Source organism: Bombus terrestris, chromosome 12 (genome assembly GCF_910591885.1).
Source record: "Bombus terrestris chromosome 12, iyBomTerr1.2, whole genome shotgun sequence".
In the NCBI taxonomy this organism is placed as follows: Eukaryota; Metazoa; Arthropoda; class Insecta; order Hymenoptera; family Apidae; genus Bombus; species Bombus terrestris.
The window spans coordinates 1,369,654-1,392,505 of record NC_063280.1 but is presented as its reverse complement, the minus strand read 5'-3'; the positions used below and the strand labels follow the sequence as shown (position 1 = coordinate 1,392,505).

General features: G+C 39.6%; 1 protein-coding gene and 1 long non-coding RNA gene across 6 annotated transcripts in view; one reads left to right on the top strand and one right to left on the bottom strand.

The window, feature by feature from the left end:
• The window catches only part of LOC100643982 (disks large 1 tumor suppressor protein), a 542,862-nt gene that overhangs the window by 49,143 nt on the left and 470,867 nt on the right, over nucleotides 1–22,852 (top strand). The window contains exon 1 of one of the 5 annotated variants that reach the window (XM_012314496.3): nucleotides 7,643–10,982. The exons of the other annotated variants lie outside the window; for them this stretch is intronic. Coding sequence (XP_012169886.2) covers nucleotides 10,910–10,982 — 73 coding nt within the window. The 5' untranslated portion in view covers nucleotides 7,643–10,909. Of the gene's footprint in view, nucleotides 1–7,642; nucleotides 10,983–22,852 lie in introns of those variants that run through there. 5 annotated transcript variants of the gene reach the window in all.
• Nucleotides 5,286–7,133, bottom strand: LOC125386085. Its single transcript, XR_007225937.1, has 2 exons — nucleotides 6,954–7,133; nucleotides 5,286–6,071 (listed from the first exon to the last, which is right to left on the bottom strand). It is a non-coding gene; the product is annotated as an uncharacterized LOC125386085 (long non-coding RNA).

The window sequence follows — 22,852 nt, the reverse complement described above, 5'->3', positions numbered from 1 at the left end:
TATCTTAGCAGTGAGACATGATTCGTCATGAAGCTTTCGCTATCAGCGATACGGAAACTGCGTGCATCCGCGTGCAATATTTCAATCGAATTTTTGGACTGCCTCGAATATCGTATACCTGTAACCTACTGATTGCACAACGTTGTACTATATGCAATGTGAATAGAATCTGGTTCTAACAATTTCGAGCATCGTTATGGAAGCAATTATGGACGGATGGTTGTTGTTTATCGAGAGAAACACTGTTAAGTTTTCAATGATTCAGCTTCGATTCATGTACGTGTACTTTCAGCCCTTTTCCCACGACAAAAACTTAAAACAGAAAACTTTAACCACTGAGAACCGCTCTAATTAACAACGAATTATGTTTTCATATGTGTTATTCCGTCGCTAATATCGATTTTGGCATGAAAATGAGGTTCTTCATGACTTTAATAGAAATGAAGATTGGATCGAAATACGGTTCAACGTGCTATTACACGAAACGAAATATTTATGGTCACGCGTTAATCAATTTTCCAAATTGCACGATGATCAGCGAGAAGCATAATTAAAATACACGCTGGAATTTGCTTGAGTTTAATGAACGAAATAAACGAATAGAAATAAATATTTTCAACTTTTATTAAATTGACGTTTTCATTTTTGCGCCAGCTTGCAAGCTTGGAGCACGTTCCTGCGAAAAGAACGATTTTTATACAACGTATTTCTCATGCTGATATTATTAGTTTCATCCATTTTGCTCTTGATTTTTGTGACAAATTTCAATGTTTCGTTTTGCATCATTTCTGAATTTTCAGTTGTACGTAAAGGAACAATTACTCGAAAAATGCATGTAATTTTCTAAGTTATAATTTTAAGATTCAATAGGATTGGTCGAAGTCAACGTGTATATCGATAAAATTTGAATATCTGTTCATTCTTGGGAATGATTGTAATAGTATTGCGCCTGAGAATGTGAAATATTCGTCAAAAAGGTGCATATTGGAATGACATCACGCAGACACGTATTATGCACATATTTTAACAATTATGAAATTAAGAAATACTTGCAAGGAAAATTTATTTTCGAGTCCTTGAGTGATAATGATTTTCAAACTTCTAGAATTCTAATGAAAAAATGTAAATTAACACTTGATTCAAATGCTAATTGTCTACAAATCATTTAGTGTTTTTAAAGACAATAAAGAAAAATAGATAAAAGAATAGATAGATAAGCAGTATGATAGATAAAGATCAAATTACATTGTAAACTGAAGAAGTTGTCAGTGTGACGAGCCAACTTGGTTTTGGATTTCCTTTGGAAGTTGAACGATGTTTCGAACGTCCGAAGTCTTATGTCTCTTCATGCAGATTAGGGTTAACTACAAATCGCGATTCGACAAGGGTTTTCAGGGTCTGTCAGTTATTTGGTATCCCTAAGGGCAGTCCAGCGCAATCTAGCAACTTCAATATTTGATACATGTGGTCGGTTGTATGCCTGGCTCTTCGAACTAGTTTCACCGCGTGACTTGATGATGTGCAAATTGAATTACTTGCCCTCGGGAATCGCATAATTGAATTTGATCAGTTTTGCTTATTATCGAATGTACTTGCGATCTTATCGGTAAAGCGCAGGATCAAAGTGAAAAAAAGCTTCAAGTTAGAAATTTGCCTTGTCATAGTATTCGTAGTAAACTAAAATAAAAGGATTTCAAAATTTGTGTATTTCTTCGTCCAATTTTCGAATGGATTTTTATAGGACAATTGTTCTGCCGATTTATGAAAGAAAGTTATAACCTGTTTGTCGATTGCGAAGTTAGTTCGAGCGATCGTATGGTTCCCAACGGTTCGCCAAAGATCCAAGGATCTATATGCGCTTTTATTGCAGGGAGAAAAGCTATTCCATCGTCGTACACGGATTACTACTTCCTTTATTTACTTTACGCAGGAAGCTCCGTATAATTTCGCAAGGTTATTCTTAGAGCGGTGTCGCTGTATTCGTCTCTGCGAAATGCACTTTTCGTCTTTTACGATGTTTTCTGAACTTTCCTCAGAGGATCGGATAAACAAGCCTCTACAACACATTTTCACGAAATATGTACATGTCCCGAGAGCTGTTCGATTTAGAAGTCTCCGAGAAATTTATGATTCAACGAATTATTAGAAGTTAGTAACATTTGAACGACCATGATTACTTTTAACCCCGATACGACAAGTTCGCAAAATATTTATAATGCCAAAACATCACGTAGCAGAGGTATCTTGGAAATCCAGCTCACGTCTCTAGTTCCGTCAGGAAGAGAAGGCCCTGATATACTTAAGAGGGGTGTGAGTACGAGTGGCTAGATTATAGTTTATTTTTAAGGAGACGACGAAATACGTCAGAAAACGTGGATATAGGCGTAGGAAGGTTAAAGCTCGTAAAGTTGGTCACATGTAGATAATACATTATATATATAAGATATATGTACATGTGCGTGTGTGTGTGCGCGCGCGCGCGTGTGTGTATCTACATGCATGTGTGTTATTCTCTCGCCATATTTTTCTTGCTTTCTCCTTTGCGTCGTCCTCTTCCTGTCCTTTCTTTTTACCCTTTTCTTCTTGCGCTTTCATCTTGAACCTTCTCTTTGCCCTGGTCGTTTTTCTTTCTTTTCTTTTCCTTCTTCGACTTCCTTCTGGTCGTTCGCGTTTTATCCGACAACCAAGGGAGACAAAGATGAACTGGCGTACCAGCGAAAGGAGTTCCTGGTGTATAATGTAACGTTTCGAAAGCTATCACTCCTCAAGGTAAAAGGAAGGGGCTGAACCATAGTTGAAAAGGGTTGAAAGTAAAACCTAGCCATGGAATAGGTAATGGCTAGGAAGGAAGCCAACGGCAAGGAGATATTCTTATACACCGTGTATCGTTTCATTTCGGTTGAAATTTTATGATTCCGACAGTGTCTACTCGCTTAATTTGGGAAACGTCATGTGCACAATAGTTTCATTTAATATTATTATTATTTATTACCTCAAACGCGTTGTCACGCTGCGAAAGACGGATTAAATATAATCCCACGAAAATTAGTTTTCTAATTTACATACAGATTGATTAGCGGCCCATTCTTGCAAGGTTTCTTGCGATGGCTTTATTTTATTCTTTGCGCGTCACTATTCGATTAAGAGGATATTTTATTTAGAAGATTTCGTTACGCAGTTTATGACATTTACATTTTTCCTGAATTTAATTTATATGAAAATTATTCTTCAAATTTTGCTATTCTTGTGCGTTCAAGAGAATTTTATTCGTTTATAATTATTTTCATTTATGCGAGTTCCTTTTGTGTGCTACGTTCCGATAGATAACTGTATATTTATTTATATGCTGTCGGAACACTTTAGTTTCTATCAAGCATACGTTTGATTACTGTTTACATACTTATGCAGAGCAGCGACGATTGTGTATATCTTCATTTAAAATTTTCGTAATTTTTAATTTAAAAATAAAGATAAAATACTGATCAGATTTTCGCATTTGCTTTTCACTAATTACTTAATTAGCTTCGCGTGGAAGCGCAATTATGCATACTTTATGTAACGAAAGAATTAGGCAAATTGATTTATCTCGTAAACTAAATCCGATGCACTATTGAAATGAAGCTTATAGTTTGTGTAATTAACGTTCTTTGTAATTAAATTCGTAATTGTATTACGGCACACTCATCATTACTGTCAAAGTCATAAGCGGATTCGCTTGAAGTAGTTGAGTTAAGACTGAGTTTCGGTGTTGAATAATAGAATTCAAAGAGCTGTCCCTATTATTTTCCTACAATTAACGGATGTGAGGTGGTATATGTTGTTCGTGATAGTTGTAGTTGCAGGGCCTCGTCCGGAGTAATTGTCGCTAGGGGCTGTAGATGTCACAGCTGGGGTACTGCTGATTTTTCCTTCGTTTTTTGGTGCGTGGAAGAAAAATTGGACTCTGGTTGCCGAGATTCGAACCCGGGTTCCGAACGTTCGTAACCTAAGGCGCTAACCACTTTTTTTTTATTTGTTTATTATTACCAGATTACATATTTGTATTTTCCATAATAAACGCTGAATTCTGGTTGTGAGGTGGTTCAGGCAAAAGTATCGATACGCGACGGTACGACATAGCCATGCAATATTACATTTTTTTTTCTTTTAAGATTACTTTTGTAACTTAAATTTAAGCCGCTGTTGCGCTGTGCTTATGTACGATATTTCCATTTCTGTCCTGAAAGCCTGATCGTAAAAACAGGACAGTTGGGCGCTATCCACTGCGCTGTCGTCGTCCGACACTAGTTAGTTAGTTAGTGCCAAGTGGTCGTATTTGGCTTGTCGAGTGCCGTCACAGATGGATCATTGTGTTCGGAAATTAAAAGCATAACGAGAAATCGCTTCGAGACATTACTTACTTCATGTATTATTATGTTACGAACTTCGTAAATATATCTCAACATGATTGAGCTAAAATGAAAATAATTTTCAACTTGTTTTTACTCATAAAACATTTTCAAGTGAAATTTCCGAAATACGATTATGGGATGTCAGACACAATAGTGGATTTTTTCTTTCTCTGTTTTTGCCATTTTATATATAGTTCGGCTGCAGATATTTTCCACTTTATGCTCGGTTAGAGATGCAAGAGATTCTTTTCCTTTTTCACCGACAGTTTTGCTTCTTTGTTTCTTTTAGTCAGGATTTGGTGAAACGTTCAGGATGCCTAGCTTTTTTCTGTTGATCGATAATAAGAAGCAAAGCGGGGTAAAATTCATAACGTATTAGGGATCTGACGTTTCGAAGAGATGCGCAATCGATTTGCTCCACTCGAGAATCGAGATTCGCATCGAAATTTGAGCGTCGAGTGATCGTTGAAATCGATTCATTTTTACGTTCTGTGTCCTTGTTGGTCTCCTTTCTTTGTTTTCTATTTTTTTTTTTTTCAGCAGAAAGATTGCTTAGTAATAATCACGTAAAACTGGAACGCAATTTCGCTGAGTTTTGTTCGCTTTATCATAAACAAAGGCATCAAGTACGTACACGAACAAGGTAATGTGAAATAAACACGGAGTTTCAATTTTTACAAAATACTAGACATTGCAATATTTCATTAGTCTTTGATAAATACAACGATAACAACGAAAATACAAATTGTTGTAAATATTTCCGATTGATTGGTGCTACGAAACAGTACGACAAATGGTCGCTAGTCTATTTTAACGCATTGGTTTAGGATACTAGCTTGAGTAAAGAGAGAACACGTTCAATAGAAGTTCAAATAGAAATGACTTACACCGCAATATTATATAACATGTTTATTATATTTGCTAAAGAACGAGCCCATATATGTGCTTAGATTAGCGTTGTTTGCATTGCGAATGTCGCCTATGTTCGGTGTGTATTTTTTGCCAACTGTAGACTGAATTTAACACGTAAAATGATCAGAAGGTATTCTCTGTTAGCATTGTATCTCTGAATTGTTTCGCGACTCCTGGAATCAACCCCGCAATGGCTAAGAGATTAAGGAAGCTTAATCAGACTTAGGCAAATACCATTGTCGAGGAATTCTAGTTTATGATATTTAGTTATATACCAAATTTCCCAAATGCTAAAATCTTTGTGGGTTTCTCGCGCTTAATTTATAGCATAACTCTTCCTTAAACGAAATATATCGGTACATATTTATTTTTCGCGTCTCGATATATTTGCCGGAAAACTTTATCACGAACTGAAGTTGGTTGGTCCATTGCATCATTGATAATCGCGTGATCTTATCGAGCTAGTACATATTTCTTTCCAAGGTCGATCGTTATTATGCTAGCTGTAATGATAAGTAATAAGGCGTAAAAAGCTATTAGGTACTCGAAGGATATTCTCCATCTCGTGCCAGCTCTTTTTCTTCTTTACTCTCGTTAAGAAGACTTTCGACGTGAAAGCGGGATTCTTCAGGCCAGTCAACGGAAGACGTAAAGCTGAAGCGAGGAGATGTCGGCTTCGCGGATGGCTTTCTTCTATCGTCTTTTCGTTTCATGGGGTTTTATCTCGTTTTCTTCATCCCGTATTATTTGTTCGCGCCGCTTTTCCATCTGAGAGAGAAAGATAAACTGAGAAAAGAAGCGGAAGAAAGGGAGATGGCAGAAGAGGGGGTGCCGAACGAGGGAGATGAAGGAAAGAAAACACAGACAGCGGTCGTGTTTCTCTTCTCCGTGATGCTCTATCCTATTACACGCGTGCGCTCGATCAATGATCGCATCAAACCGTCGAGAATAGTTAAGGCGAATGCGAGCATTGGATATAAAGCGTTTTCCAATTTTTGCAAGTGTTTCGCACGAATTTTTCCCCGCGCAGATCAAGTTGCCCTAGTTCGTCGTATTTTCATACAGTCATACGAAAACGTTTGTTGTCTCTGTAATTGCTTTTCACAATGACTTCCCCGCCGTTAGTAACGAAGTTACCGTCGTCGTTGCGAAAACTTTTGTTTTATTTCATAGCGTGGAGCTTCAAAACATAAAAGACTCTATTCTCCTTCCCAACGACGAAAGAGAACAACGATTTTTCAGTTACGGCACCGTAAAATTTACCTATTCGTATTTGAACCGGCGAGTCCGTAAAAATGCTATCTATTATGTCGTAGAAATCCGAGGTAACAACCGTAGTCAAAGGAAAAAAGTAAGAACTAGAAAAGAACGAGATTCGAGTGTTTTACACGAGTGAATTTCATTGCCGCTTAATGTCTGATCGAGTATCGTATAATACTACTTACTGTTAATCTCTGATCTATCTTAATCCGGGACGTTTAAACCTTGTTGCTAACTTTTGTATCCAAAGATAATAAAACAACACAAAGATATTTATTGAAATAATGACGCTTTACGGACCTTCTAAAAAAAGCTAAAAATTTGTTTAAACATCTACACCGTCTATATCTATATCTATAAAGTAACTCACAGTACAACAGTTGGACGTACCTTATTTTTCGCATCCCCGATATTTGTTTGCCGCGTGTATCATCCAACAACGCTGCATCTGCTAATTATTTCAAACGCCATATTTATGGTATAGCTGTCAAGTCGTAATTTCTTTCCTCGTGGATCGAGGCTCTATGTTGTTAATGGGAGAAGTGGAAAGATGCACGAACACTTGGCACGGTCGGCGACCGTGTGTACGTACGAACGGAGGAGGAAAGGATTTCGCGAAGGTACGGGCAAAGGTAGAGGTCGTGGATGAAGTTGGCGGGACCGAGGAGGAGGAGAGGGAAGGAGGTGGGTTTGGGGGGGCGGTCCGGGACGAGTCAAGGGGTTGGAAAAGGGGCGACTCCGGCAGTCAGCGGGTTAAAGCCGCTCCGAGCGGGCGTTCCATGTGCGTTGCCTCCGCTTCCATGAAATTCCGACGGAATGTCGCGCAAAGAATGCTGTCGACGACGCCGTTGACTCACGTGTTAATCGCCTCGGATAGTTTACGTGATTACATCTTGCTCTTCGGCGTTACAAGTGATGTTTTGCTTCGATGATCCTCGAATCGATGTATCGGCGTGTTCACTTTAAGCTGTTCTATAAACTAAAAAGCAAACTAACTTTCCGACTAACGTCTCGTCTGTGACATGTGTTATTTAACGAACGTACAGTGACCGCGATGTGTGTTTCATTAAATGGATAACGAATTCAGGCTCGATTTATTTAGAAGATCGAGAACAGTTTTCGAAACATTAAAGTATTCTGCGAAAGGAGAAACGTCTTGCGATAGCGTTAATATTTTTCGCATATTTATCACGACACTTTGATCAAGTTACGTCATTTTGATTTTTGTTCTTCTTCAATGGATTTTTCGTAGAGACAAAGTGGTTTCGCTTTGAAGTTATTTGAAGTTGTCGGTGGTGTATGCGCATTACGGTGAATATTGAAATATACGGGAAAACGGTTTTCATCCGTGACCAGACTTATTTCAATGGTATTGTTCGTTGAAAATAAATTCCAAATTTAACAACTTTTGGTATACTTTGATGGAGTATACTCGGAAATCGCAATGGTCCCTTTATTGACTCGATGTTTGAACTTTTTTAAACATAGTCGGCACATGTATCGGCGTAAAAGTTCTTTGACACGACTAATGAGTTAATGCAACCTTTGCCTTCCGTAGAAAAAATTACCGGCCTATATATCATAAACAACACGATGAGTCACCGTACCATTACGTTCGATAACACGTATACTATACTCATATGCTTATCAAAACTTGCTTTCCGAGGAAATGTAAATTGTTTGCATCACTGTCTGTAAGGTTTGAGTCCGATTTATTACGAAAAGAAACAAACACATCGCATCGTCTCGGTAAAAATAACGAGCTGACCAATTGATGGTTTTTTTCCTCGACGTTTCGTTCCCCTGAAATCAAAATCCTCTTACTCGTATAAAAGATTAAGCTGTTAGTAAATATTTACCTTGCGTGGAGTTTTCGGCGGTGGAAATCGTATTCATAGAGATCGAACTAAATTTATGGCATAAATTTTGTACATATATCAAGAGAGATTTATGTATTGGTTGGTTGTCAGCATGCGCCTAAACACCCGAATTTCTCGAATGATTCTTCTGTCCAAGAATTCGACGTGCTCCAAAGGCAAAATAACACGGTTTAGGTAAAATTCGAAATGATGTAATCGACGGTATTATGGAATTCGGATGTCATTGTCTTGCGTGATTGACGGCACGAGTCTGTAATGGTTAATTGCGGATTTGCGTATCAGGATAGCCTGCGATGCTTCATTGAATAAGTTTGTCTTAACGGAAGCTAATATTTACAAAACAGAACTTTAGAGAAATTCGATGTTCCGAAGCAGTACCGACGACGATTAAACTCGAAGGGTCGATCGAACCTGGCTTTTAAACAGGACGTAATTACGATCAGTCTTTCACGAAGAGAAAAACTTTTTTAATTTCGCCGATTGGTTTTTACGATGCACAGAATCGAATAAAAATGACTCGCTAATTAACTCCGTTGAGAAACATTCCGTGTCACCGTTGCGACGAAAACAAAATAAAGGAAATAAATGAAACAAGAAAAAAGTATAATATCGCCGAAAAATTGTATTATTATGCGAGATATGTAATAAATTGAGTGAAACGTGATCGCATGACATTCACAATCGATACTTCTTGATTAATTGCAAACTAATACGCGTTCGAGAATCGTAGAATTTCAATATTAGTTAATGGGAATGATTAAATCCAGACAAGTCCTTGTATCGTGAAATTCCGGCTGACGCGTGTAAACGTATCGTTTCGGTGTCGCCGAATTGACCAACAATGGAAGAAGTAACAAAAAAAGAAAAAGAGTGGTGTATGAGGAAAACGAAATCGCTATAGATGGTGCAATTAACTCGTTGACAGGTGTTCACCTCGCAAATCAATCGTGTGTCTGGTTCAGACGGATCAGTCACGTGCGCGTGTTTGGCATCATAAATGCACTTGACTGCAACCATTTTCTGTGCGGTTGCATAACCAGCCTCTCGGGAAAATTGCGTTAATTGCAGCCCAAATTTTCCAGCTTCCATTTTCACGTTGATAAAGCCATTGTTCGTTGCGTCAAAGATGCATCCTCCTCGGAGATTGTAATCTCTTAATTCATACGAGAAGAGCGACTACAGAGACGATTAAACAACCGACTAGATGTAAATATACTTCCAGAGAATAAACCATTCGTGTTTGTTATTCATCGGGATATCTGTACATCAGGAGATTATTTATGAACGTTATCGGGTAACATCGTGGTATAACGAAACGATGTTTTATACAGGCTTACTAGATTCGGGATAAGATAATAATTTTAACGAAATTATCGATTGGTGTTTGAAAAAGTTGGGCGAATAAGCGGTCTGGCGTTATACTACCGGCGTTTGGAAAATAAACGGGACACTGGCTGAAAAAAGTCTGTCGTGATCCATGTAGGAAGATTAAACGGAAAACCCGAGGACGGTGTATTACATATTGCCAACAGAACGTCAGTGTTGTGTTTCCATGTTAAAAACTAAGCTTAAAAACCAGCACAAACTTTGACATTGCCGTCGCGTGTAATTTTGAACTTTCCAACAAAAAAGGCGAATGAAGTTGTAATAAAGCGGATAGACTGTACCCCGTAAACACGTCATTTTTCATCCAATGTTTTTCCAGAAAACAGATTTCATTCTCGCCGACGAATTTATATGAGATATCGCGTTGGTGGTGCTTTCGAAGTGAAACTGGTGCATGGTGAAACTGGAACGAACTACATTTTTACCTCTGCGATTCGTCTGTTACTCGAATAATTCACATCGATGAAACGATTGGTGTGCAGGAAGCCGGTGATTGTGAAAGTTCCGCGGCGCGTTGAGATCAAACCCTCGAATTCGCAATTAAAATTGTTCGAAATTCTACCAGTCGACAGACAGTCGGCCACGTACTTAACCGTGTTCTTCGTTGGTGATTAGAAGGGAAAGAATGGTAAAACTGGGCGAGGAGAAGTGAGCGAATCGAAGCTCGCGGCTCCAGATAAGAGAGAAAAAGGTGTTTTAACGAGCGGACTGAGACGGTGGTGGCTCGTGGTGATCGATCTGCGTTATTTGCGGTGTATAATAGCGACGCGAGTAGGCCCAGCGTCAATTTGTCTCGCTTCTCACTAAGAGGTTGCCGGTCGACAACGAGGATTCATCGATCGATCGATCGGCGTGCGCGGGCCACGCGTATTGCTCATGGACAACCGCTTGCAGCGTGCTGCTGTTCCTACCGTCACCAACCATGCATCCGCGATCACCCGAATACGGTTGTTCCGGCATCGGTGAAGGATCGTCGAGTGGATCGCCGAATTGACAGAGAAGGCTTGCTCTGTTAAGCATCGGAGGCCACGGCAATACTCTTGTGTACGCGTTACCGCCGGCGGGTGTTAATTAGCAGACATGTATGCCCACGTGCACGGTGATAACGGCATGTGCTGTTATCTGCCTACCGTGCTCTACCTCGAACGATACCGTAAGTTCTTGTTTTGTACGTTGTCGCCCTTGGTAGCCAAGAATCCTCGGACTTCTTGTTAAACTTTACCTTTCTCTGTGTATTGTCGTTGTTGAATTTTTATACAATTTGTTCCGTTTTTAAAACGCGTGGTTAACCGCAAAGATTACAGATAGCGGGAAGGTACCCGCAGATATTCTGAAAATTGTGATTTCAACGTTTACGAATATATCTTGCGAAACGAAATCGGATGAATCCGATAAGATTGATGTATTTGATATGTATTATCGGCAAGCGTGTCCTTTGTATTTGTCCGAGAAACGATTTAAAGTTTACGAGGGAAAATAAACATATTTTTGTCTTTTACTTACCGTTTCTTTGTTACGGTCGATAGACGATCAAGGAAAAGGTAACGTTGTACCGTCGCAAGTTGGTTGCGATACTTTGTGCAAAAAGGAGGATGCAATACCATGAATCCATTTCATGTGAAATACGTTTTCGTAGTTGAACGTAAACGATCACGGGCTCGGTAGCGAGTATCCTTAAGCGATGGAGTATATTCTTGGGCGTATTAGTTTAGAGAATGGTGAGATTAGCGTTATTTTAAGGCGGCCGGGCCGAGTGCTAAACGAGCAACGAACCGGTGGAAGAGAACGGACGTTAACACGGGCCCCAAACTTATTTAGAGAAAAGATAGCGAAAGGTTTTGCATAATGAAGCAGTTAAAGTACGGCTTTCGTTAACGCGGAGACGTTAGCCAACGCGGCTCAGGTAAATATTATAGCATGGTAATCGAATAAACGAATGGCGAACCGAGATTGTTCATGCCTTTCGTGTAAATTTGCGGAAATTTATTTTCTCGTCACGGTTCGGTATCACCGGATCGTATGCAAACTGTTTGATAATTTACTCGATACGCGTCGCTTATTTCTCGTATCGTTTTACGCCGGAGTTCGTCTCTGAAAAAATTATTAATTAATCTTCCTGACGATCGGTGACGACAAATTTTTCAAGGGACGAGTTTCAATTGCTTTAGAATATACAAAATACGTTAATTGTGATGCGCTAATTATTTAAAATGCGCTTGGTATTTGTTTTATTACTGCGGCATAAACAGTTACGGTGGATAAAAAATAAATAGCTTTCCAATCTTTCTAGTTTATCGATAATCTTCTTTGTTATTCATTTCTTCACCCAACTGGCGTTTCCATCGTTTAACGAAGGAAAGAGACGAGGAGCGACGTATGTCAAGTTTTGAGTTGTGAGAATCTTTTTTCGGCGCCTGATGATTTATATGGGGATAGTAATGATAAACGCTGAAATACTAATTAAACTATCGAAATTTAATTCTCGTTAATTCGTTCAAAAAACGTGGATACGTGTTGTGCCAATGAAAAATGCATGTTGTGTTAACATTCAACCATTGTTTTACTAATCGTTCCATTATTGTTTCGACGTTTATTTCGCTGTTAGAGAAGAAATATAGTTTTAATTGTCAAGAACGAAGAAAATTGCGAAATGCACGGTAATTATACTTGCATTTTCCTCGGTCCGTTCAAAGTGTAACGAGAATACCTTTGGAACGAATTTAGTTTCACGTTAACCCTCCTTTCAACTTGACGAGGATTCAATGTGCGAATTATATTTCGATGGGACGAGAAAGAAATAGAGGAACGGATAATGTTTATGGGAAATATTTGAGATATTGCGATAGGGTCAAGGTGTTTGTTTTTACGGCATTTTCAATGGTCGACAATGGAATCGGGACAAATGGACATTGAGATTATCGCGGTTTCACGCTATGGTTGCTCCAGACGACTGCTCGATGGGCGGAGGATCGTTTCAGCTGTCACGCGCAGAATGGAGATTAAATTGGCACTGTTTGTACGATCGCCTTCGGTGCCTACTTGTGATTATTCTTTATTATCATTCGCGTACAATAATGAATGGTCATGTGGAAGAAACAGACTTCGAAACTGTTGGAAACTAGGAATTTTTATGTCTATTCCTTTTCGATCAAACGGAGAGGGCAACGGTTTTTTTCTCTCGCAAAACTGTGATTTTAGGTAAAGAGCTAACCGGAAAGTTATTGGGTCTGGATGAATCTCTGTTCAAGATAAAAGTACGGGGAATATTGATAACGTATAAAGTAATTAAATGGCGTAGACGTGGAAAGACCGGTTCGGATATTATTCAAATATAATCAGTCATGCTTTATTACTCATATCCTGTTCATATTCTTCGATAAAAGTTTCTACGAAATGGCGGAGATTATTGAAGCCTACTTTTTCATTGCGTTATCTATCGACGAAGGAAGAATCGATTCGGAAAACATTCTACCGGCAATTACGATCTTATAGCCTATATGTTATCTTAAGGACGTTTTTGATCTACTGATCCCTTCGATCGTTGGACTAAGATCATTCACTGGAACAGGGCATTGTGTAAAGGCTTGTGTCGACTCGATCCTAGAAAATTCCCAATAATTTCTCAACTTTCCATAAGTGCTACCTTCTGACTGACTTTTCAAACCGTGAAGCGAGCCAGCTGCATTTTGATTCAATTCGATTATCCTAGGATTTCTTAAATACGATGGAAACGTATTTCGTATTGGTCTTTCGATTAATCGTTTCGTTATAAACGGCGGCTGTTTATTATAACAAAGAATATCTGATACTCATTCCCTTCCTATGCATTCTTCACGGGAAGCAATTTACGATTCTCGGTGGAGATACCGCGCAACATTTTTCCACTTTACTGTCATGGTGGTGGCACGAACAGAAAAAATTGCATGAGTTACTGTCAAAACCGCAGCTCGTTATAAGAATCCAGATCTTGTGGCTCCCTGGGAATCTTTTCATTACGCGAAGTAGTTTAATCGCTATATTCTGCCACTGTTAGTTTTGTAATTTCAGTATCAATATTAATTCATAAAGATGATAAAAATAATAATAAAGCTATAAAATTAGGTAAATGTGTCTGATATTTCGTCCAATTTTCAGGACCTTAAATATTGACCGAGATATAAACTTAAATATTGACACGCGTTGGCATGATGGAAACTCGCGTTTAGCGAAATATATTTATTCATTCCAACGTGTATGTATAATTTATGCCTGAATGGTATGAAACTTCTGATACTAAATTACGGGTACGTCGCTCATGCAAATTGAACGCGGTCGGGGGCCCGAGGATGCAAATGTACTACCTCCCGAATGTATACCAACGTGCCGAACAAATGAGTTAGATAATAGCAAGAGAAAAGTAGGGGACTCGCATAGGGAAGAAAAGGGAAGAAAAGATCGCTGTATTTTCGAGCTATCGCGGGGAGACGCGGTCGTTAGAATACGCGCCAACGGGAGTCGTAAATTCCCGTTACGATTAAAATGATCGACACCACGAATAGTTCGATCCCCGTATTTCGATTAAGATAATAGGGGTGATTCAGGTATGATAACACTGTGGCTCACAGAGTTAAAATTTATATTTCCAACACTTAGTATACACGATTGAATAGATATAAACACTTAATGACTTAGAACGGTATGAGACTTAATGTTAGAAGTTAGACGTTAGATCTTTGACTGTGGTAGGAAAATGTGAGAGATATAGGAACGGTGAGAGTTGTAGGGAATGCAGGAACTCTAGTCACCGTGAGAGACGATGGAAAACTCTGAAGCTTATTCTAATGTGAATAAGGAGGAAAGCTTGGTATGGGTGTGCCCTTTGAACGAAGAACGCGGATTCGTTGCTTACATTTTTAGTTAGTAGAGTGAGGGCAATAATCCGCGATGTCGATTGGTTGGGACCAATGGTAGGAAGGAAGAGAGGAGGAAGAAACCTCCTACCAACTTGGGTCCTAGGCGATATTGTTCACAGGGAAACTCAGATTTTTCGTTAGGTATATCTCCGCTTTCTTCGTAATTCTTAAGAGCACATAATTCTAAAAACCGGCCGAAAATACTTCTGGAATTAGAAAGTCTCTTCTGGCAAACAGATGTGCTTAGACCATGTGTGCGAACAATGCAGCTAGAATTGCAACTTTATAGTGGGTCCTTGGGCCTATGGAGTGTTAGAAGGACGGCAGGTAGACCGGTGGTTGGCAAGCCGCGCGGGATGGCGTGCAGATGTGTTGCACGACAGAACATCCTCCCCCCGTTGAGAGGGCACCGATCAAAATTCTGTAGAGGTAAAGTTAATTAAATCTCCTATCCGCCTTCTTGTTGATTGTTGCTGCCATGTGGACTGTGGCCGTCCAGAAGATGTCGTGGTCGCCAGGAGGAATTTGATGATACGACCGAAAGGCCGGTGCGCTGAGGGTATTCGTCTGTCCTGGAGTCTGGTTCGACGTCGCGCGGAGGGCGCGATGAAATTCACGATCCAGGACGCGTCGTGAAACAGCTTGGCCCATGAAGTATTGTGGAACACCTCGGCCCACGAGGTGTCATTGAATGAAACTCCGATGATGCATGGTACAGGTTCAAACACGTCGCAGAGTTTTGTGTTTGATTGGGGAACTGAGCTCCCCCCGATGATTTGGCCCAATTGAGTTGTCTTGTCCCACGTATCGTAGCTTGGTTCATGGTAAGACCTCGAGCAGGTTTCGCCTTTCTGATATGGTATTTCTGCAACATCAGACCCGTGAAAGTATTGCATATCATTTGGACATCCTCGTTCTTGTTTCGGCTGTGGAAACGTGAAGGAGGTCATGGTTGATTGAGGGATGAGGCTCCCCCCGTTGACCCCTTCGGATTGCGCCTTCTCGCTGATGGCTGGTAGTTGTACCGGCGTAGTCCAACAATCCGCAAAAGGCAAAATCAGCGATTTGTCCGACGTAGTGATCTGTGGGCTTAGTGGACAAGTGTTGAAATCAGCTGGCGCGTTCTGAAAACTACCGACAATTAAATGATTAGTCATAGTAGTAATAGCGTGGAGATTATCTCGATCTGGGTCACTCGCAGGCGTGGCTCCTCGCCGCCATGGCGATGGAGAGTTCTTCACGTTAGGGCCCGGAGAAAGATTCTCTGCTATGACGTCCATGTCAGGTGTAATATGTAAAGTGGTGTTCCCCGTCGGCGGAGTTTGATTCTTGTTGTCCTGGACGGGATTCACTTCCTTCCGGTCCAGTGGATCGTGAGAGGTTGGTTGAATGAAGACATTTCGTGGCGATTTGATAGCAGCGGCGGATTCACTGGTTCTCGGTCTCGATGACGGGGCTTGCCGTGCGACACGTTGGTTACGTCTTAGCCGCTCGTATATATCTTCATATTGCTCTCTGATTTCGAGATCGCGCGATTGTCCATCCGAGTCTAATAATTCTATCTCGAGTTGGACAGCTTCGACTTGATGCGTCGACTCGTGTTGGACTTTTTGCACTTCGGTCAAATGTTCATTGCGGTCCACTGTGGATGAGAACGTGTCATAGGAATAGGTCCAGTTCTCGAAGGCACCGTCGAACTGAGGCAAGCTGACCTCTGGTAAAGTGATTGGTGTCGGCTCAGGATTCACGCATGAGTCGCGTGTTTTTGTTGTCGAGGGGGTTGTTGCTGGTATTTGGTCAAAGAGATCTATGAGTCGTGTGTTAATCTCCAGATGCTCTTGCAACAAAGAGGCTCTGCAAGCAATTTCCCCCTGATCTAACACTTCTAGCTCGCCTTGAACCGCGCTTAATTTCCTCCAATACTCGTCGAACGAATTGCGGCAAGATACTAAGTAGCCCTTGTTTACTTGCCCAGACTCTTCGTATTCATCGAGCTGGCGCTTCGTGATTGTAAAGCGGTTGGCGAGGCCGTTTCGTCTCCGCCGCAATGTGCTGATCGAGTCAGGTTGAGCCATGTTTGATTTTAATGGTAGGAACGATCTTACCTTGATCAAATGGGCGTTGGTCTGACAGTCGATTTTTACTCGCTACAGTGTGGCGTGGTCTCGTGTAGATGCTGAACGAAGGAGGTGTTCCTCTCCGGTGGCGGCTCCTTTGGTCAGTTGACTAGGTGTTGGAATGTGGATTTCACGTGACACTGTATAGTCACTGGTCAGTGCACTTCTTTGATGGCACGTGATCCGGCTCGAAGGACCATGTATTTTCGAGCTATCGCGGGGAGACGCGGTCGTTAGAATACGCGCCAACGGGAGTCGTAAATTCCCGTTACGATTAAAATGATCGACACCACGAATAGTTCGATCCCCGTATTTCGATTAAGATAATAGGGGTGATTCAGGTATGATAACACTGTGGCTCACAGAGTTAAAATTTATATTTCCAACACTTAGTATACACGATTGAATAGATATAAACACTTAATGACTTAGAACGGTATGAGACTTAATGTTAGAAGTTAGACGTTAGATCTTTGACTGTGGTAGGAAAATGTGAGAGATATAGGAACGGTGAGAGTTGTAGGGAATGCAGGAACTCTAGTCACCGTGAGAGACGATGGAAAACTCTGAAGCTTATTCTAATGTGAATAAGGAGGAAAGCTTGGTATGGGTGTGCCCTTTGAACGAAGAACGCGGATTCGTTGCTTACATTTTTAGTTAGTAGAGTGAGGGCAATAATCCGCGATGTCGATTGGTTGGGACCAATGGTAGGAAGGAAGAGAGGAGGAAGAAACCTCCTACCAACTTGGGTCCTAGGCGATATTGTTCACAGGGAAACTCAGATTTTTCGTTAGGTATATCTCCGCTTTCTTCGTAATTCTTAAGAGCACATAATTCTAAAAACCGGCCGAAAATACTTCTGGAATTAGAAAGTCTCTTCTGGCAAACAGATGTGCTTAGACCATGTGTGCGAACAATGCAGCTAGAATTGCAACTTTATAGTGGGTCCTTGGGCCTATGGAGTGTTAGAAGGACGGCAGGTAGACCGGTGGTTGGCAAGCCGCGCGGGATGGCGTGCAGATGTGTTGCACGACAGAACAATCGCGAAAAGGGAGAAAGAAGGAAAGCATCAAGTGGAAAAGCCGACTGGATGTCACGGATCCGTTTTCCTTTCCTGACAGCGGTAACGTGCAGAATCTTACCAGGAGGAACATAAAATTCTTCCTCTCTATGTGGAACGTAGGTATTCCTTCTTTTTCTCTCTCCTCCCCTTTTCACCTTGCTTTGCTCCCAGAGTTGTTTCTTCGTGTTCTTTTCACATTGATTATTTTCTTTCACTTTAAAACTGACATTAAATTGATTACGTTATTAAGTTTCGCTCGCCCGTATTTCATTCTAGAGCCGTGTTAATTAGAAAACTCGCGAAACCACATGAAGCTTATTACGCGGAAGAAAGATTTAAAACATATCGCAATTCTCTTTTTTTCTGTGTAATCTACGGTGTTTTATATGTGGATGTTTTTTGTATTACCTTCTAATGAAAATTCATGCGAAAGAAGAGAAATATTCTCATACTTTTCGATACTTCGGCGCGTTGGTTTTTAAGTATTCGAAAGGTTTTGTCGTCATTCACGGAAGAGATATAGGAGAAAAAGTGGCACGGAATATCAAGGGGAACGGAATTACTTTTTTATCTCGACTTAACGTCAGCCAATCGACTCCCCAAAGGAAATTTATTACCTTTAATTTTTCTCGTTTTTTCTTCTTGAGTCACGGCTGAGAGGTTTGATATTTTCTTGCGATTTTCATCCCGGTTGCTGGCAAAGAATTACTTTCTACTCAATGAAGATGACGGCCTATCAAATGGATCTTTTCAGTAATGCATGAAGGAGAAGTCTCGAACGCTTTAATAGACGACGTAGTTTGACACATCGATAAAAATGGAAGAAAGATAAAAAAGAACAAAAGGTAAGACTATTAATCCTTAATTCAAAACTGATACCTATTGTACCGATATATTCTCTGTAAAAGATTCGATTCACCGTTCAATATAAGATTCCTTTCGTTTCTCTTTGAATTCTTAAGATCTTCTAAATGGCACTTACTTCCATTTTCATTTCTATATCGAAATTTCCTCTTCCTTTTCCTAAAAATTGTGTTCGTAATAACGTGTTAACAGAGAAGCAAAATAAGGAAGTAATGAAATGTACTAACAATTTGCCAACCAATTAAGAGAATTGTATCAGCACTAAAAAACTATTTGAGAGTATACGAGTTCATTTATACAATTTTGTTGTTTTTTTTCTACATTTCATAGATGTTAACCCATTTATTAATAGCTGTTTAAAATTAAAACAATAATCTGTCTTCTTCTCCTATATCCTATTCAAGTTTTTGAAATTTATTCAGGATTTTAGAGTATGGACGGTAAGCGGATAGATTTTAAATAATAGCAAATTTATATACGCATTTTATAGAATCGAAAAAAATGAAAATAAATTTTTTTAAATCTCTTTGGTAAAAAGATTTTGTGTATCGATACTCGTAACATTATTTCCTGTGAAAAGCAATTCCGACTTTCTGGTAATGTATATTAAATATCTGGAAGTATCAGTATTTTCGTATACGCTGCCCCTTCTGGCTAAAATGCCAAGCCAATCTTCTATCCTATAAAACCATTTCCTTTAACGCGAATTTTTATCGTGTAAAACAGTTCCTACTTCGCGGAAAAACGAATTTCTCGGATTTCGATGCATCTCCGAGTCACGTTCAGTCGCATTTGTCTCACGCCGGTGTGTTTTCGCGACATGGGAGGAGGCGGGATCCAATTATTCGAAATTTCCATAATTCTAGAACTACAGGGCCCGTATTCCTGTAGCCCGTAAATTCCGAAAATCTGTATTCCGTTGTTCCCTTGTTTATCTTACGCGCCAGACGCCAGTGTCGGTAATATGATGACCTAGATTAAACGTCTGCGAATTCACGCGCAACTTCCAATTGATTCGCGTCTAAACTCTCTGCTTTTCGTCCCTCATCGAGCCGGAGCTGAATCTCGATCTCCGATCCTTTTCCATTGCTTCGAATCGAATCGAATCATGTTCGAAGATTACTCACAGCACATCCGAAACAATAATTTAATCTGTCATCACGAGCAGTTTGATGCGCCATTCTCTACGTTTGCTCGTTGGAATTTACGATGTATTTAAAGGGTGGTGTTCCTTTGATACGTATAACGTATATCTGACGGTGGTATATCATGGATCATCGGCCAGAGGGACGTTTCATCCACTATTTTTCATAGAGTTTCGAAATGACAAGCATCGTTCCATTTACGTTTTGTACACGCTTCTATAAAGCATGATAAATGTTCCAGTTTGTGCGGTTTTGCGTGTGTCCTGTTTGCATAAACTTAGCCCGAAGAATGTTTCGTTCCGCGATATTACGGACGCACGTAAAGAATTCCTACGATTTTGGTTTACGACGGAGGGAGAAGCCCGCCCGTCATTCTGACGAACACGAGGTAGCAAGGGTGTGCCAGATAAATTTCACCGTTCATTACTTTAGCCACTTATTCCACATTTGTAGGTTCACTAATTGATTTTCCTTTGTGGGAGATTGGAAGAGAAGGATAAAAGTGTGTGAGATTTAGCTATCGTTTGATAATTAATTTTTTATATAACTGGTATTCATTACAGATTGTGAGCTTATACGACCTTTTTTCCTACGAACAAGCTAATGATCAGTTTCAAATATACTAAAAAAACATACTAAATGTACTAACCAGTATTAGGTATTCCAATTGCATAATTGATTGAGCATAATTTCAATTATATGTGTAAATTATTATCCTGTAACGAATATGTATTATCTGTTTATGTTAAAACGAAATTACACGTGGTTGAGAACTATCCTGTCCATTAACATGATTTTGATCTGTCTTGATTATGTAAAAATATAAAATCTCTATCGCGTAGGAAATTAAGGTTCAATTAATTGTTGTAACTGTGCATTGCATTTTCAATGGATTAAATCATAGTTGCCATGATTTTTCTCGCTTTAAATAAAAGAAAGTTTACAATGATTTAAACGTTTCATCGTCGCGATGATTGTGAGAAACGTTGTCGAGACACGAATTCCGTAATTCACTTCGATAATTAGCGTGCTTTAATTAGACGCACGTCGATGAAAGGGGGCGTCTTTTAATTATTGCATGCGAACTGTGTCACCGGTGCACGTGTTAATGAACGACGAAAATAATAGCGTCTTCATTCATTTGTTTCCGTTCTTATGGTCGAGTCTTTCGTTTTAATCCAGATCCTGAATTAACGTTCCAGGGAAAGCCTAAATTAGTTTCTGCGTTCCACTGTCTGGACGTTTCAAATTTCTGCTTGACGTTCCTGATGAGCGTTGAGTTATTTTAACACGATATTAAAAGAGAAGGGTTATCTAATATCATTTATTAAACATACATTCGTTGTTGCGATTTTATACAAGACACAAATAAGATAACAATTTAAATAAGATAATTACGAAAGATTGATGATACCCATTTTAGGATATACAAACTCGTATAAATCAAACTCGAAGTAAAAAAGAGAGGAAAGACAAGCGAAAACAAATTTGCGTTTCCTCCGTTTAACATTATCTCATCCTTCCTCAAAAATCGCTTTTCATTAAAAATCCGGCGACCAGTGGCTCCTGTTTCCAGTTGTGTTGTTTTCTTAATTAAGTCTTTTGAATTTATTTCGTCCCTTAAGGAAAGAGTTAAAGAGTTTTGAATTTCGCATCATAAATAGAAAGGAAACTCGTTTCTAAACTCGGTCGCGTGAAACGTTGAACGCTTCGTGAATCGTGTTTACAGTCTCGTGTCAACGGTCGAGCCTGTGCTTACGACGGAGAAAAGAATTTCGTTAATTATCGAGGATCTCGTGTAAGAAACGCGTCTTTGTAACTGAGGGGGGAACAGCCACATTTGCTTGAATCATAAAGACGAAAAAAAATGGTCGTGCTTGGCACAATTTCATTGCTGTTCACCAAGGTAGATGACTTTACCTATTACTACCGTACTACCCCTGAGAAATTTTCTCCTTATTGCTAAACCTAATACTATATGGAGCTACGTGCAACTATACACCAAAACACAGACACACTAAAAGTAACAATTTGATATACAGTTTACTAGAGAGTTAATTCAAAATTGATCGTTTGAATACCATAAGCTGTTGTCTTGTTATTAATAAATAGTATATCGTATGTTTTTACGTAATTTGAGTTCTTGAGATTAAACATATCGGAGAATTCGAAACTATTGCAGAATTATATTATAAGATACTCTCGTTACACTGGTATCGTATCTTCATTAAATTCGGACTTTTGCGATTTAAAATACTTGGAAATTAGAAAGCAAATTTTTAAAACTGAAATATTGAATGATTTATCTGAAAAGTAGTAGATGGTGCGTGCAAAGAATGAAGTTTATATACGTTTATCGTAAATTTATATACGTTTCAGCGTGCATTCAAACGGATTTATGTAAATTTCGCACGCTAACGTTATCGGCACCTAACGTGATTTAAGTTTTACGGCGTATATGCTTATAACGCATCACATGTACCATGAAACGCGTATACGTTCTTGTAAAGGGTATCCATACCCGGCTGTTCTTTTTTCCGTTTACGCAGAAAGTGGTTTTCCCATTTTACGGTGTACCCGAGACGACGCAAAAATGGAACACACGGAAAGGAACGCTCGTTATACGTACGTATGCCGAGCTTTTCAGAAATCAAAGTGCCACTTTGACTCTGCACCGGCACGCCGACGAGCTGCTTCGATTTCCAAATTTTCGCGCTTGTTCCGTGAATTTCTTTAATTTACGAATTTGTTTTCTAAATGTTTCATTTTAATCGTGAGATTTCTGATCGATAACTTTTTATTTTTGAAAATCGTACAAATACATATTTATTTCGTTTAACCCTTACGCTGCGTTATTTATTTTTCCAATTATTTTGGAGTAGTTTCGATGTAACATCCTATTACAGTGTCCAATGTGGCAGCTTAAAGTGTAATATAGCAAA